At 50.7% G+C, this 16,331-nt stretch overlaps 8 protein-coding genes across 8 annotated transcripts; 4 read left to right on the top strand and 4 right to left on the bottom strand.

Moving 5' to 3' along the window:
• Nucleotides 1-51: 51 nt before the first annotated feature.
• On the bottom strand, nt 52-1,170 carry PMZ80_010004 (uncharacterized protein; the record flags this gene model as incomplete). Its single annotated transcript, XM_064878397.1, has 1 exon — nt 52-1,170. The coding sequence occupies one exon, from the start codon at nt 1,168-1,170 to the stop codon at nt 52-54; it is 1,119 nt and encodes a 372-aa protein (XP_064725965.1).
• Nucleotides 1,171-2,112: 942 nt separating this feature from the next.
• On the bottom strand, nt 2,113-2,649 carry PMZ80_010005 (uncharacterized protein; the record flags this gene model as incomplete). Its single annotated transcript, XM_064878398.1, has 1 exon — nt 2,113-2,649. The coding sequence occupies one exon, from the start codon at nt 2,647-2,649 to the stop codon at nt 2,113-2,115; it is 537 nt and encodes a 178-aa protein (XP_064725966.1).
• A 552-nt stretch (nt 2,650-3,201) lies between these two features.
• On the bottom strand, nt 3,202-4,119 carry PMZ80_010006 (uncharacterized protein; the record flags this gene model as incomplete). The annotated part of the gene is made up of 1 exon (XM_064878399.1): nt 3,202-4,119. The coding sequence occupies one exon, from the start codon at nt 4,117-4,119 to the stop codon at nt 3,202-3,204; it is 918 nt and encodes a 305-aa protein (XP_064725967.1).
• A 413-nt stretch (nt 4,120-4,532) lies between these two features.
• On the top strand, nt 4,533-5,705 carry PMZ80_010007 (uncharacterized protein; the record flags this gene model as incomplete). Its single annotated transcript, XM_064878400.1, has 1 exon — nt 4,533-5,705. The coding sequence occupies one exon, from the start codon at nt 4,533-4,535 to the stop codon at nt 5,703-5,705; it is 1,173 nt and encodes a 390-aa protein (XP_064725968.1).
• A 303-nt stretch (nt 5,706-6,008) lies between these two features.
• PMZ80_010008 (uncharacterized protein) lies at nt 6,009-7,339 on the top strand (the record flags this gene model as incomplete). Its single annotated transcript, XM_064878401.1, has 2 exons — nt 6,009-6,174; nt 6,222-7,339. 2 exons carry the CDS (start codon nt 6,009-6,011, stop codon nt 7,337-7,339), a joined length of 1,284 nt encoding a protein of 427 aa, XP_064725969.1.
• A 473-nt stretch (nt 7,340-7,812) lies between these two features.
• PMZ80_010009 (uncharacterized protein) lies at nt 7,813-8,342 on the bottom strand (the record flags this gene model as incomplete). The annotated part of the gene is made up of 2 exons (XM_064878402.1): nt 7,813-8,023; nt 8,113-8,342. The coding sequence occupies 2 exons, from the start codon at nt 8,340-8,342 to the stop codon at nt 7,813-7,815; spliced, it is 441 nt and encodes a 146-aa protein (XP_064725970.1).
• Nucleotides 8,343-9,562: 1,220 nt separating this feature from the next.
• PMZ80_010010 (uncharacterized protein) lies at nt 9,563-11,773 on the top strand (the record flags this gene model as incomplete). Its single annotated transcript, XM_064878403.1, has 1 exon — nt 9,563-11,773. One exon carries the CDS (start codon nt 9,563-9,565, stop codon nt 11,771-11,773), a length of 2,211 nt encoding a protein of 736 aa, XP_064725971.1.
• Nucleotides 11,774-12,065: 292 nt separating this feature from the next.
• Nucleotides 12,066-13,799, top strand: PMZ80_010011 (uncharacterized protein; the record flags this gene model as incomplete). Its single annotated transcript, XM_064878404.1, has 4 exons — nt 12,066-12,125; nt 12,174-12,934; nt 12,988-13,394; nt 13,543-13,799. The coding sequence occupies 4 exons, from the start codon at nt 12,066-12,068 to the stop codon at nt 13,797-13,799; spliced, it is 1,485 nt and encodes a 494-aa protein (XP_064725972.1).
• Between the last annotated feature and the right edge of the window lie 2,532 nt (nt 13,800-16,331).

Raw genomic sequence — 16,331 nt, forward strand, 5'->3', positions numbered from 1 at the left:
CTTCGCGAAAACCCCGATGCTGAAGCTTTCGGGTTGCTCAACGCTAATATCTTAGACATACTTCTCTCGCTTTCCACTCTCGTTGCTCTTGTAGATAGCGTCGAGCATCTTGTGCCTCAGGAGTGCATCCTCGAAAGTGGTGACATGACCATCGCCTTTCCCAGCGAATGCATTCCACGCCTCGCCGACCGCATAGCTGACGTCGTTGCCAACCCATTGCACCTCCAAGTCTTTAGCCTCCTCTCCTGCCTTTGCGAACTTGACCTTTGGCTGAAACATCTGCAAATGACCCATAGCACCTTCCAACACGACCGTGCCCTTAATACCATTTACCTGCCAGAAAAAGCTTGGACCACCAGAAGGATTCATCCCACCTTCATAGATGGCTGTGACCACACCGCCCGACTTCTGGAGCGTGCCATTGATGCTGACATAGTCATGCGATGTCTTCGTGTCTTCACCTACCACCTTACCCTCAGAATTGATTACCTGAAATTTGGGTCGACGGTTCGCCAAGGTGGCGGAGACATAATCCATTTCACCAAGTACGTAGCACATCGCGTCGATGGCATGTCCGAAAGGTATCGTGAGAAGGTTTGCACCGTTCTCGATCGGAAAGCCATACGCAAAATCCTTGGGCATCATGGCTCCACCAACTCCTCCATATCCATGCATTGTCGTCCCTAAGATTTCGCCGAGGTCACCAGAGTCGACCATCTTCTTCAAGGCCACAACTGACGGGTTCTGACGAGCCTGCAAGCCCACAAGCGTCCTCAAATTCTTCTCCTTGGCAAGACTTGTCATTTCCTCAGCATCCTTCAGGTTTCGAGCCAGTGGCCACTCGACAAATATATCCTTGCCAGCATTCAAGGCTGGCATGACAGTGTCGTAGTGACCTGGAACGTTGACCGAGACAGCGATCACGTTGACATCTGAGTTGGCAATGTCTTCAGGTTTGCCATAGCAAGTTACATCGTTCAGCTCGAGCTTGCTTGCTGCTTTCTCGGCGGACGCTTTCGATGAATTCTGAAGTGCGCCAATCTTGTACTTGCCTGCATTGCGGTCCGACTGCAGGTACGGAAGGTGAGATCTAGATGCCCACGATCCTGTGCCAGAGCTTCCACCAGTGGGGGACAAACCAATGAAGCCGATACGTGTCGGTGTTGACATGTTGTGCTCTGAAGATGAGTCTGTTGGGTGCTGCCAGGTTCAAATTGCTCGCTCGATTCTGTCGACAAGTTAGCTGTGAAGAATGTCTTTGACCTACACGACTTTGCTGTAGGAGGGCGACCGCTACACTAGAAATACACTTTCTAGAAAAGCTAGATACACGTACAGTCTGCTGTGCTGTATGGTTAGGGAGGGTTAGTGACGATTATCAACATCACCTGAAAGCAGCATCTCCTCTACATCCTTTGAATTAGTTTAAAGTTCGCATAATATTCAATATGAATACATAGAAGCCCACTTATGCTGAGTTCAAGCCTATGGCAATCGACGATGGTGCTTTCTCAGGCTGCAAGAAATGGTGAAGTCAAAGGTGCTGACGTCTTCAGGGTCTTCATTAATTCGGCCGAATACGGACCACGACGCTTGAATTCCTCCTTTCCTCAAAACACCTGTGCAATATGCGAGCTGTGCACTCTTTTTTGTCGTCGTCGACCTTCACCAGTCCTTACAAGTATTTACTTGCCCGGTGTTGTAAACCTTGGTGCTAGTGGCACGACGCTCCTCGGATCCTCGATGAAGACGAAGGTCTCATATGCCTACCGACACCGAAGGGCGCCCAGGGAAAACTTGAATGGCAAAGAAGGCTTTGCCTTTTGATGTCTCGCGCTGTTCACAGATGACCTGACTTACTTTGACAGCATGAGCTGTGCTGCTTGACAAGAGGAAATGAGCCCTGGAGGACTGTCTGCACCAGTCCATCAGTCAAGCAACCGAGATTGGTCATGCTTGGCAGTAACCTACATTCATGGCACATTTAGATGCCAGGATAGAAGACCTCGTCAAAGTTAATCTGTCGGCTCGATCCTCCTCCACGTCAGACGCTGTATCGTCGCTAGTAACCAGCTCAGGCAGTAGGGGCTCCTTCTGGAAACACATAAGCAATCAGTAGGCAGTCCCGAACAGTAAAGAGCACAATTTCGGATCATCTTCAGTATGACGCTGGAGACGTACCTTTGCTGCTCTGATGTTCGCCAAGCCAGTCTTGAGCTCTGCAGACGTTCTCTTGTTCCTTGTTTCAAGCTCTTCGAGGGTTGAAATCTGCTTCTCGACGAGATCCTTCGTCTTCTTCTTTTCTATCTCTAAGCAGTTCAGCAGATATACGACATTTACTTCGAACAGATCGCCTTTGGCCTTGAGGTATGCAACGACATGTTGATAGTCAGTTGTATCTCCGCAATTGAAGAAGTTGTGTGCTAGCGTCTTTAGCTCGTCGCCAAAATAGCCGTCTAGCGCTTTGTGGTCACGAGGAGTCGGATTGTCGTTGATGAATTTGTGGAGTGTGGGGAGTGGGAGCTTTGCTTGGACGTCTTCTGGCCGCAACAGGATTGCTCCGTTCTTCTTCTGATATGATTCACGGATCGCTTCGAACGAGCCCCGAGGGACAGGAGGCACAGCTGGTGGATCGTTGGTGTTTGACATGATGCGTTGAAGATGGGATTAATATTAACGAAGTTGGTAATGGAAGTGGTACCATGGCGGCACTAGGAATGTGTTAATATTCTCCATGCCTCTGGAAGCAAGCGAAGCAGCCATATGAATGACATGCCAACGACACCAACGACAACGTGTCACAACGATTACGACGACGGTAGCTGCGTTGATCGTGCAGAACGTTAAGCGGAATGAATATGAGTTGAAATAATGACTGCTTTGTACTGGGTGATTGTTGTTTTTGTCTGGATGAGTGGTCATGCAAGCAAACAGGAGTTAGACTGCGGTAGACAGCCACCAGTCCCAGCAAACCCAATGCTTCGATACAATATGCCTTACCAGTGAATTGCTCAGCTTGTTGGGTTTCAGATCACTCAAGCATTGTCACGCGAGAGCGACTGAAGGGAGAATTAGATGTCAACAAGCGCCCATGCGCCTACACACACGTGTAATAAGGGCATATCCAGGTACACCATCGCACTTTGACAACCCACACTTGTTCCATCTCGGTCGCGCGTCGCAGGCAGCTCGAAGCTCTGCTCACGCCAAGCCCCGGGCTCTGATATACTCCTCAAAAGTAGTGGATTCGTAACCAGAATATTTCTTGGTGTTTGCCACCCACTCCTTGTAGAACTGTTCTGGATAAAAAGACTCGATCTCTACCTCGCCTTTGTACCTGACCAGATCCTTGACTATGGGCGGTGCGAAGCCTTTGCTGACCAGCTCTTGAGTGTATTCCTCCGGTCCTAGCTGAACGATCTCGATCGTCTGACCGGTGACCTTCTTGATGATATTCCACTGTTCAATTGATGTAATGAGCTGTGGCCCGGCGAGGTAGATGATTTCCTTCGAAGTCGATGAAGGACGGTCGACAAGCACACTGCCAGCGACTCGACCAATATCGCGCGGGGCGATGCAGTCGCTGGGCCAGTGGGCGTGCACGACTCTAGCTTCCCATGGCCATTTGGACCTGTCGAGGTCTCTCAGCACATTGCCTGCGAAGAAAGCAGGGCGTAGAGCTGTGTGCGCGATGCTGGCGTTCTCTAGAGCGATTTCGATCTTTGCGTGCAAATACGCAATAACGTCGGATTGTGGTATCTGACGGATGTCTTGACTGGGGAGGATGACCGACGTCGAGAGAAATACGACATATTCTATCCCGGCATCTTTCATGGCCTGGATGGAGTCTTCCATGCCGTTGACGCGGTAGAGGTATGCGGCTTTGGCACCGGATTGCTGCACCGCACTTTTGACAGACTCCGCGTTTGTCAAGTCTGCTTGGATTCGGTGGAAGGAGCCTTGCTGTTCTTGCACCTTGGTGATGCCATCGATGTTCTTGCTGGGATCCCTCATGGCGAGCCAAACCTTAGCACCTCTTTTGCTCGCTTCGAGGGCTGCTATACTGCCGACGTCCCCCGTGGGTCCGAAAACAATCACTGTAGAGTATTGAGTAGTCATCTTTGAACTGCTTACCTTGCAATAGTTCATTCATCGTGGCTCAAGGCAGCATATTTATTTCACCACTACATAGGTATCAGTACCAATTCGTACGAGCGCCATACTTGAATGTACGAGTACGACAGCCCATGATTTGTAATGGCTACATGCGCGCCTGCAGTAGGAGATTGACCAAACGTCGCGAAGCGTAAGGTCCTACCAGTGAAATTGTTTTGTAAAGCCCCGGACAGCGATACTGAACACTAAGGCACGCCGTATCCCCAGCGCCGAAGTACTCCGTGATAGTTCAGGCAACCAGGCCGCTCAACAAGCGGGACCGCTGTGATTGGCTTGATTCTCCTCTATTGCAGTTCAGTGTCGCGCTTTCCCTGCTTCTTGTACGTGATTGTTAAGCATCGAGGTCAGGGCCAGCAATGTCCAATAAGAGGCGCAACACTTCATCACCGGAATGTGACAGTCCACCAAAGAGGCAGCGTTCCAGGGCTACCGAACCAGCTGCTTCGTACGATGGAATGTACGACGATCCAGAAGCCGCAGTCGATGAACGACCTCAGATCAACGCCAGCACTGGTCAGACGGGCGCGTTTCCAGGTCTGTCGGTGGACGAAGATGTATTCTATGGCCCTGCCAATGACGGCATAGATTACATTCGCATGGTCAGATCTGAGGCTAAAGGCATACCTCAACTGCTTAGGGCTCAGCCTGAGGAGCATGTTCCCGTTGAGGACTGTGATGAGGGAGAGCAGGATGAAGGGGGCTACTGGGATGAGGATGGCACATATACAGCAAAGCCAAATGTACATACCGACCTCTCTTCTACCACACTTCCCAAGGCGCAACTACAATACTATGATTCTCTCCTGACACAATTCACCTTGGTCACGGCGACCTTGAAATGCGTGCCACCTCTGTCCGCCATCGAGAAGCTCACATCCTCTCAGCCTATTTTCTTCCCTCCCGAGAACAAAAATGCTAGAATCACTTGGGGGCAATGTCTGAAGAATCGAGATCCTAATCCGGCGCAAGTCGCCTGTATGGATGAAACAAGTATCTTCGAGCTTCTAAGGCTAATCACTATCAAGATGAGGGGCTTATTTCAGGACAACCGAGCAGACGCAGCGAAGAGACTTGGCGCCTGGATCTGGGCTGCACTGGGTAAGTGCCCGGCACGTGGTGAATTAGGGAGTGAGGAGATATCTGATCTCAGACAGCTTGTGCAAAAGGCCCTGGACGTCCAAGAGTGGCTGGAAAAGAGGTCGCGCTCAACGCATGTGTCTATTGAGAATGAAGAAGAAGATGACGAGGAAGAAAACGGCGCAATGGCTGAAAGTGACACTATCGGTGATGAGATTAAGGCAGCCAAACAGCGCCTAGCACTGAACGCTGACGACTCACTCAGATACAATGACGTGCCTTCTCATGGAGACACTCCCGCTCAACACGCCTCGAGGGAACACATTGAAGTCGAGGTAGACAAGCAGGCAAAATTAGTAGTGCTTGATATGATTCTCACAGTGGTAGGCGAGGCCTATGGCCAACGAGATCTCTTGGGGTATAGGAAGGTATGGAACACAAATACCGTATAGCACAAGAATAGCACTTTCAGCCAACATCCTGCCGAACATGTTTGCTGTAACCAAGCTGGGTTTGCCGACGGATAGCTGCATGATCAGATTTCTGGCTGGGGAAGAACTGGTGGTATGAGAACAATCACATCATAATACCACTTTCACTGACTGCCAGATCTCTTCACTTTGCCATGACGATAATTTGGATGTTTTTGGCGAACTTCGCAATTTCTCGTGTACTAATTTGATTGACTGCGAAAGTTTTGCTCTCACACAAGCCATCTACAAGACAGTTTCGACTTTACCTCATCGCCTACAAAAATGTACGAAATCGATCCCGACATCACCAACGGGACCTGCTATTACAAAGCAGGTGCTGAAGCAGATGAGGAGTATTCACCGGCTGGCAATGCAGAACTTGGGCATACGTTCTGCTGTCGGCTAAAGGACAAGCTCAATTCACACAATGCGTGCGTTCAAGAAACGAGTAAGAGCCTCAAACTGCGATCTAGCATTATACTGACAGATTCACAGTTGGGTATACATATTTGGCCGGCTGTACCGATCACACTTACGCCCACCCAAGCTGTCCTTACAAGGCGAACTACAGTGATTATCAGTGGCTGGGTATGGTGACATGCGATGATGCTGATGCGAACAAACTTGTGACATGGGTTGGCTGCGAGAACGATGATTCAGCGACACCAAGTATATCAAAAGATTCGGAGGGCTGCACGTGCGACCTAAATGTACAAGATCCAGACATGCCTCTGTTCAGAGCCGGTCCTGGTCTTGATGCATGGGGTCATCTTCCTGATAGCAAGGGTGAGAAAATTGATTGGGAACACGGCTACCCGCTGTCGTCCATGAGCTACGACAACCTCCCAACCTCTGAGCAGTCTACCGCGACGAAGACAGTGCCACCTCCTACGACCAGAGTATCGACCTCAGACTCATCTTCCTTGACCACTACCTCAGCAGCTGGGTCCTCTTCCGCACTAAGCACTACAAGTACCATTACCCACACAAGCTCATCCGCTGCAGCAACAAGCGAAGGCGCCGCTTCTGGACTGGCAGGTCGACCAACAGGAGAAAAAGTAGGCGCGGGCATTGGCATCGGACTCCTGGGCATTGCAGCCATACTCATGTCATGCTATGGTCTATTCCGACTGTACAAAAAACTCAAAAAGAAGAGGACAGACACAAATCCAGACATCGACTCAGAAAAAGCCAACGCACAAGCCGAGCCAACCATACCAGACGTCGGAGATCCCGAAATTCGCTCTCCCGCATGGTCAGGCCATAAGTCCGAGCTGCCAGGTTCTCCTACCGATACCGCAACCCCACAGCCTCAGATGCTGGACTCCGCGAGCACAATTGTCAATTCACCCTCTTGGTCTTCGATGGCTAACACATCGCCGAAGCAAAGCTCTGAGCAGCCTGTTTATCGGCCGTTCAGGTACCAGCCTAGCACGAACCTCGAGGGTATTCAAGAGTTGCCGGATCATGAACGACCGAGGTGGGCGCAGACGGATTTTGGTACTTATGGGCCGAACCGAGGGTACAATTGGGAGCACGATCGAAGGATGCAAGATGGGTCAGGGAGGCCGGATTCTGGTGGTAACAGCAATGTGCATGAGCTACCTGGTTGAGGGTCGTGCTTTGAAGAGATGGAGCTGGACACGGGAGAGAAACAATGTCCCACGCGCGATCCGTCTGCATGCTGCAGCACGTCGCAGGGCGCTGCCCATCAGACGCCAGTTGAGAGAGGCGAAGTTTTGCCACGACGGAGACGAGTATCATGACCAAGCGTTCCTACAGGCGCTTCTGACACTGAAATGCTTGGTTAAGGTCATCAAAAATACCACATATCTCAGCACCATTCAGAAGGGCTTTGACCTGGTCTTGCGGCCGGCGTTCAGCAGCAGCATTGACGACAGCGCAAACTTGTACGATAAAATGTACCAATACTAGACGCAAAGAGCAATAATCAAAATTGAAAACCTGGCTTGGAAGGGTTTCCGCTGCATCTGATCATCTGACCATACGTCTACTCAAGGTATTTACATTTGAGTACATCTAGACCCTCTTTGTCCTGTGGTCCACCACCTGTCGTCAAGGCCGTCTAGCTAGACGCCGCCTGCGCAACGGGTGCACTATCCAAATACACCTGGTAGAACCTCATCCGCAACTTCTTGTCCTCGCTTTCCACGAACTGTGCATGAGCAGCCCAATCGACGGTAACTGACTTGCCATTGTGAAGCTCATAGTCCACATTACCATGAAGCATGACATCCTGGGATGTGAATGGGTAGATGCGATGAAGGTGGTGCTTCCTGATTGATGGTCATGGTCAGTACGGTAAGTTCTGTACACTGGCCGCGTTGCCGTAGGTAGTAGCTCTTTCCGACTCAATGAGACTCACCGCGTCTTGACCGGTCCACTCCACAATCCCTTCCGCAAGGTCATGAGCTCGCCCTGCCCAGTGGCCCTCTTGCTGCCCATGATCAAGGTGCCATCCTTGGTCATGGAATCGACGTAGTCGTCGTGTGCATCTGGGTTGTCGGAGTCGGCGTAGAATTTCTCGAAGAAGGGGATGATGCGGGGGTCGAGCTCGACTGAGCCGGAAGGTGCTTGGCCGGTATAGGTTGACATTTTTGGAGGGTCGCTGTCGTTGATGCTTTGATGGGAATGAGGAAGGATACAAGTACAGTCACACAAGTCGAAGAGAGTATGGCTCGTTATCGAGCACAGAGGAAGACGTCAGCTAGGTTCCGCCATCGGATATGAGGTACTCCTCGAGTTGGAGAAGCACTCTCGGGAAGAGGCCGGATCCGAACAGACAAGAGAACGAGGCGTGCGAGGCTAGGTTGCTGGACCAAGATAGGTAGTGCATCTGGTCCTCACGTTCTTGTAAGCATCATAATCTCGTGGTCCTAATGCGAAGCTGAAGCCGAACAGAATCGTCGCCATCCGGAGCATCCTATGGAGGACAAGTACTATTCCATAGCTATTGTTCAGGAGACTATTCCGAAAAGACATGGGTGCAGGTCACGTGAGGCGCAACGTTATTATGGTGTCTCTGGACGGGTTTTCTGTAGCTCACTTCCTTCACATGTGCTGCGATCATGTCACTGACGGAGCTTCTTCTGTGGTCGTAACATTATTACAGGGATCACAAAGTGATCATCTACTCAGTAGTCGTCTCAGTACTCGAAGAGCGTGCACACCGGTGTAAGTCGATTAGTGAACAATATCCATCATGCACCCTGTCAACACATGCTGTCAGTACCGACCATCTCATTCAGCAAAGGGTATCACTGAATGCGTAAGGCATTTTGCTTGTCTTCCGCCAGCTCTCAGAGGCGGAGGCACCCCGTCAGGCTGAACACGAACAGTGCAGCACCCTGGTCATTCGCGCGTTAGCGCTTCTCAAATGTTGTTTGTCTTGCAGCAATAATGACCAACGCTGGTCTTCTCGCTAATCGGTATTCGCCTGTCGCCTCGAACATGCATCGTTAGGTTGCTGCAATCAACGGCATAGTCTGAACCATGCCTAATGTGGCGCGTCGACGGACATACAACTGCAAGCTCGGCCAGGATGTAGCCAATATAGCGGCCTGATACTGGACGAACGATTTATCGGAAATGATAACCCCCATGTTGTGGACCTGGTGCTTTCGCAAAGCTGGATGCCCGCAGAAAGAAGCCCTTCAGCCTGATTCTTCATATTCTGGTGCACCCGCTCTGATCATACCACTCGCTCATTTGTGCACCTTCCGTGCGATCTATCTGCCTTTCGAGCTCTACCACGAGCTTGAGCAGCACTTGCTGTCCAGAAATATACACGAACCAAGTCGGTCCAGGCTACGATCATGGCATTCGAACCTCCATCTCCACTGCTCGGAGCTCAAGAACACGTTCTACTCGACAAAACAGAAGGGATGCCGGCAGCAGACGGTACTGTGACCGTTACAGAGCTCGAGCTGCTCGAATGCAAATTCGAAACTGGAAACGGACATATTCGAAGTCCGTCACCTGTCTCTCAACGACCGCTTTCGAGATCACCATCACCAGCACCCCTCGAGACCTCCGACCACAACGCACGGTACAGCCTCTGGCGAAAGGTCATGTCGCAGCGCATCATTCCGCGACGTGCTATCGTCTATGCCACCACGCTTGTGCTTGCTATCATTCTTGCCACCTTTTCTGGAGCTGCAGCTTTCGCTCATTTATGCAGCGATAGCACAGTCAGCTTGCTCGAGCCGGTACCGTTGAACATAGATTTGATATTGGCTCGGGCTAAGGTGCTCGATTTTGTGTTCTCAGCTGTGGTCATTCCTCTCATACTCGCTGTTTTCAATTTCGTGGCGTTTCAGCTTCTACGGACGAGCTCCTTACACGAACATCAGTGGAACAAAACCTCAGTGATAGTCGCCACCCTGGTGGAACTCAGCACAACAAATTGGGGTTCTTATTCACCGTCTAAGTTCTGGAGCCTGGTGTCTAGTAGAGAGGTTCGATGTGCTCTCACGGCAGTGACCACCGTCCTAGCCGCTGTGAGCTACTCGTGTCTCACAAACATCATCGGGTATCAGGCCGCAGAAGCGACCATGCAAAACCAGACACTGGAATACATTTACCAACCGCCGATGGCAATCGAAAGCTGTACATCTAATACCTCCTGGTTTGACGGAGGCACTGCGTTGCTTTGTCCCAATGCGAATACGTGGAGTCCAGGTAGAGGCCTCCTTCCATCTTTCGCGGGCGGTACGCAACTTCCATTCTTCAACCTCGGTCTTCGGAACGCCATCAGCGGACTCCAACGTGACGACTACAAGAGATCTGGCTTTACGACAAAGGATTTCGTAGGCGTTAACGCGTCACTGCCGTCTTTGACTGATGCATGGACTGTTGGCCAGCCTGGGTCACAGATACCTGGCGTCGGGATATTCAGGTTGACGTACGCCTGTAACGCCCTCGATATCTCTAGCTTTGACCTTCAGGGACTGGCAATCAACGGTACTCCTTATGGGGTCGTCACTATCACTGCCGAACCCAGCACGAATTACTACTCGGTCTTGCCATTCGAAATGAAATTTCTGAATGAGACTTGTGTTTCTCTGGTGGGTTTCAACGACAACAGCACAATGTTCGGAAAACTTTGTCCAACAAATGGGACAAATCATCACTTTGTTACGGAATTTGGGAATGTGCAAACAGTTACAAAGCTGTTCGACTGGTCAAGAAGCGACCTCAGTGGATTTGCAGGGTCGGGCAACCAATCTTTAGAGCTACACGGAATAAATTGTAGCTTCTGGGAGCAGCAGGGATACGGAGCTATTCATCAAGACCAGGAACAGGCTCGTTTGTCGTCCCTCAGCTCATGGCTTGTGGATAGCGTGGACCATGCCTATGGGTTCTCCAGCTATGTTTTGACAACACCTATGTCGTGGCAATTACAACTTTTTGCTCAAATCAAATCGGCTGCCGGGTATGGATCACTTGGAGGGCTCGGTGATCTTATTGCATCCAGTCAAGCACCGACGGAGCGAGAAGACGCAACAGAGACTTACAACTGGAACAATCTTGTCGCGTCCTTTGCGTTCCTGGAGGGCTCCATGCGCTTTCTGGTCTACAATGCAATTCAGAACGACCCATTGTTCGCGTCGAACACGCTGACGTATAATATACGGATGAAGATGACAAGGGACAACATGTATACCATGACTTATGTGCCCTGGCTACTCCTAGCTGGCATGACAGCTTTATCTCTGGCAGCACTTCTGACTCTGTTGGTTGCTGCAAGCTCGTTAAATTCCGAAGGCTTTCGAAAAGGAAGGTTACTGCATCCTCTGCGGATGGTCATGGACCTTGGGAACCTATTCGACCCGGAGACATTTGCTGACTCTCAAACGTGGTCCGACAACGCTCTTGCTCAATGGTCCATGCAAACTATGTTCGTTACCGACTCGGTGACGACAAATTCGCCGGTACCTCTCCGGTCCTCTTTAGTGGCCAGCGCCTTCTCACCTTGGAAAAGGCGGACGCGAAGCGGAGAAAGCTTGCTTGAACGATCTGATTGAATATGTACATGCCTCGGTCATCGCTGGAAGGGTCAACCGAGCGGAACCCGAACCCCCACGAATATTGGCCCCGGCCATCCTCTGGCGCCCTTCCCCGGATTTACACGACGGAGTAACTACTGGAGCACTCTGTGAAGTCGGCCTTTCACCGTTGCGCTTGCCTAATGTGAGCACTGCAAGCTTTCTGTGCATTTTGCTTGATTAATGCCCGGAACCTTCATCTTGTCGTCCTTTTGAATCTCTTAGCTGCACGCCGAAACCACACACTGGTAACCGCAACCTCTACGACAAGATGACGAGCCTCTACACTTTTGGTATTGCGATGTTCGCAGCGATAGGCACGTTCCTCTTCGTGAGTCATGCCATGCAGGCCTGGACACCAAAGACTGAATGATGATAGGGTTTCGATACTGGCATCGCAACGACAACTATTGCACACCAGAGCTGGATCGATTACATGGGTCATCCTTCGAAAGGTCTGACAGGCGCAGTTGTTGCGGTCTACATCGCTGGCGAGGCAGGTGGCGCCTTGCTTCAAACCGCTGTTGGCGATCAACTCGGCAGAATAAGGTTCATGCAACTCATGTGCATTATCGTCACCATCGGAACCACGATACAGACTGCAAGCGTCAATATCGGAATGTTCTTGGCGGGTCGTGCCATCGCGGGCTTTGCAGTCGGCGGTATGGTTTCCACCGTACCAATCTATTTATCAGAAATATCTGCACCTCATCAGCGTGGTCTCGTTGGTGGAATTTCGGGCTGCGGCATATCACTTGGGACCGCCGTTTCGAATTGGACTGGATTCGGATTCAGCTACCTTGGCTACGGAGCGTCTCAATGGCGTGGTCCGCTAGGTATTCAGATCCCGTGGGGCGTGATCATGTTCATTGGCTTGGCCACTTTCATGCCAAACTCACCACGTCAGTTGATTCGTCAAGGTAAGACCGAGCAAGCACGACATGAATTCGTCCGAATCCGAAGGGACCTCAGCTCCCACGAGGTCCACGAGGAGTTTGCCTTCATGCGGGCGCAGATCGAGTACGAGATGGAACGAGAGATTAAGACGTACAGAGAGATCTGGCGGCTTTACAGGCACCGAGCTCTAGTCTCGATCGCTGTCCAGACTATGACCAGTTTGACTGGCGTGAACGTGATCCAGTAAGTAGTGTCTCTTCGAAAGTCTCCATCACAAGGTTTAATGCATGGTATAGGTACTATCAGACGATCCTCTACAAATCCCTCGGCATCCAATCACATACGATCCTAGCATTGTCAGCAGTGTATGGCACCTGCGCCTTTGTCAGTAATTGTATAACCACGAGATGGTTGACTGACCAGTGGGGTCGACGAAAGATGATTCTGACCGGCTTAACGGGCATCGTCTTCATCGAGATCTACGCGGCCGAAATGCAACGCGGATTCGAGGATACGAATAATCGTGTCGGCAAGGGCTTTGCCATTCTTGGTATCTACCTGTTCGTCGTCTGCTACTACGGCATGCTGAACTCAACAACATGGCTATATGGTGCTGAGGTACTTCCTATTGCCCTTCGGAGCAAGATTATGGGACTGGCTGCAGCTAGCCACTTCATTGTCAATGTCGCGATAACCGAGGCTGGTGAGTGCTCTTCGTTACTTCTCTCGCCCAATGCATTGATGGCTCGAACATCTTGCACGTTGCGTCTCGACTCGATCGTCTAGAGCGCTGTGCATCTCCTATGTTTCACAACCATGACTTCCACGACAGGTTTACTAACATGAATCAGGCCCATCTGCATTCGCCAATATTGGGCCAAATTATTATTACTGCTTCGTCGGCTGCTCAGCATTCTTTTTGCTCATGGCTTATTTGTACTTTCCCGAGACAAGAAGAAAGACACTTGAAGAGATTGCAGCGGCGTTTGGCGATAAGGTTGTTCTCGTTGATGAGACGGCAGTAGAGGTTGAGCATCAAAAGATGGAGGGGAAGGCTGATGATCAACGCATTGAGAGGTTTGGGAGCACCGAGGCCGTTAGAGTGTAGTGAAGATTGATGCTCGTTTTGGACATAGAAACTGGCGAACCACAAGCATAAGTTTACCGTAGTAGGGAGTTTCTATACGTGTATGGTTGATAGAATCATCCGTACAGATGCCCATTTGACACTGGTGGCAAGTTCACCTCATTCTCATGCTTTCCTTTGTTGATGGGCTTGTAGAGTCAAGCCTTTTGACGGTCCGTTCATCAGTTTCTAGATACCTTCGTGCTTCCTACCTCCTCCAACACCGCGCTTCTGTCTTGGAGCCTGTGAGCTTCAACGCAACCTTCCACCAGTCCGGCAAAGAATCATCTTGAGGCATCACGTGATACTGGTTTCCACTCCCACCATGATCGTGGAAATGCTGGACCCTGGCCAACGTCACGTGGTTTGCATTTCCACTTCCACGATTGAAGCTGCAACATGGGTATCTGTTTTTCCTTCATCGATGGACCGCGCGATATCGGGTCGTACTAGCTGGAGGCTGGCCGGCTTGTTCCAAGCAAGTCTGCAAACAAGGCATAGGTTTGTATTGATCCGTTTGGTTGGGCAGATGGACGAGACATGCCACCCGACGCTTCAAGCAAACAGTGCGCTATATGATGGCCTGCCCCGAATCCAAGCCAGCATAGATCGATGCTGGTTTTCTCTTCCTGCCATGTTGTCAGTCTTGATCTGTATGTTCACCGGCTACACATGATGTGACGTACCCCTATACTATCTTTGTGTTGGACCTTTACCATGGAGCTTGAGCACTCTGTTCTTGGGGTGTAAGTCGGAGGATCAACGCTGCGAGTAATGCACCACTCGAGCTAACACCGCAGTCAGTCATGCTCTATCCTCATTCCGGTGGAAGACTTCTTACAATGGAGCTTCTGCATTGTTTGCCTGGCCATCCTGGTCCTCGCCTCGCCGCTCCGCACACAGGCAATAGGGTAGCATCGCGGCGTCTAGCTCCTCCTGTGTGTCCGGTAAGTCGTCTGAGTGTGCTCTCAAAATCTCGTTTATGGCGATGATCTGCTCTGTGGAAGTTAAGCATAAGCCATTGCAAACCTTGTGAGGTTGTTGCGAGAGGCCGTCATGAATATACTCTTGACCGTCGCGGCTGTCGCGCCGAAGCTCGCTTCTCGGCCACGCTTTCCACCCATGTGTGGAGTAGTGGCCTGCACGGCCATCAAACGTCCTCCAGCGACGGCAGTTGACATGACGGCAGAAGTATGCTTTGCCTTTGATTGCTCGTGAAGTGTATTGTTCTGTGTGCATTGTTTGAAGATGCACGGCCATGTTGTTTTTGGCAATTTCTTTGGTGCAATATAAGCATGACACTCTGGCGGTCTTGCTGGCCTTGACACTGGCCGACGATGATGGTCGTGAGCCGGACATATTGGCTGAGGGAATGGTACAAAGATAAAAGATGTGACTGACGATTCTTGAGAAATAAGATATTGAGCGCTTGCAGGAATAAGATACTGAATGTGCGAGACGCAGGGAGGAAACTCACAATGTCGAGGAAGAACAATGCAGCAGCACGTGTGCCAAGCATATTTCCACTCCGGTGTGAAGGGAAATCGAGCCAGGGTAGGTGTATCAGATGACGACCCTGGGGTGTTTGCTATTGTTGCGTATCCACGTCTCGCCTGACCTACATACAGTCTCACGCTCCGCCATCGCCTTCTTGACCATTTCTCCTCAAATACCCTTGTCGAGGACCTAAGCACACATGCATAGGCAGCATCTCTGAGCCAGCTCCTGCATTGAGAACATTGAACCACGGCACCATATGCTAAAAACAAGGCTCCCTCATTGGCCATCTTCAGTGACTTGTACCCGACGAGGTAGGTTCCAGCCCAGTCAACTCGCGAGTTGGCCCGACCCTAACTCGTAACTCACAACTCAACTTATGAGTTAGAAAGGGCATATATACTAGGCTTAGGGCTATATTAGGTATCTCCGGAGTCGAATCGTGTGATAGGGGTATCTATACTACGGTACAGCTAGTACCCCTACTACTATACTATACTAGGTGGGCCTGCCGAGGCTAACTCATGAGTTGCGGGTTGGACCAGAATTAGCAACTCGCGAGTAGAGTCACGAGTTGACAGGGCTGGTAGGTTCACATCAATATCGACAAGACTCTTATCCTGCTTCGGGATTCTGCGAATTGAGGAGCCGTTTCAATGATGAAAGCATGTTCACCTGCGACGTGCCCCTCGCAGCATCACTCTTTCTATACGGACTCGAGGATGAAGTTGAGATGATGTCGCCGACTATTAACGCAGAACCTATTGCGTTCGTTGGTATCACATACAAGTCCTACAAGGCTCATCAACTCAAGTTTTGAGCAGATCGAGTGAGAACTGCCCATACCATCCGGGATCTCTATGTCAAGTCACACCAAGATGAGTTAAGAAATCGTCTTTGACTCCTGTATCATCATTGGCGACGACATGATGTCCGGGGAGGAGAAAGAGCTAGCAACCGTGGCACTAGCTGTGTTGATGAAATGTGCCCTAGACAGGAGTTGGCAGCATTTCCCGT

The sequence above is a fragment of the Knufia obscura genome (genome assembly GCF_036327395.1).
Source record: "Knufia obscura strain CCFEE 5817 isolate CBS 148926 chromosome Unknown scaffold_15, whole genome shotgun sequence".
Taxonomy (NCBI): domain Eukaryota; kingdom Fungi; phylum Ascomycota; class Eurotiomycetes; order Chaetothyriales; family Trichomeriaceae; genus Knufia; species Knufia obscura.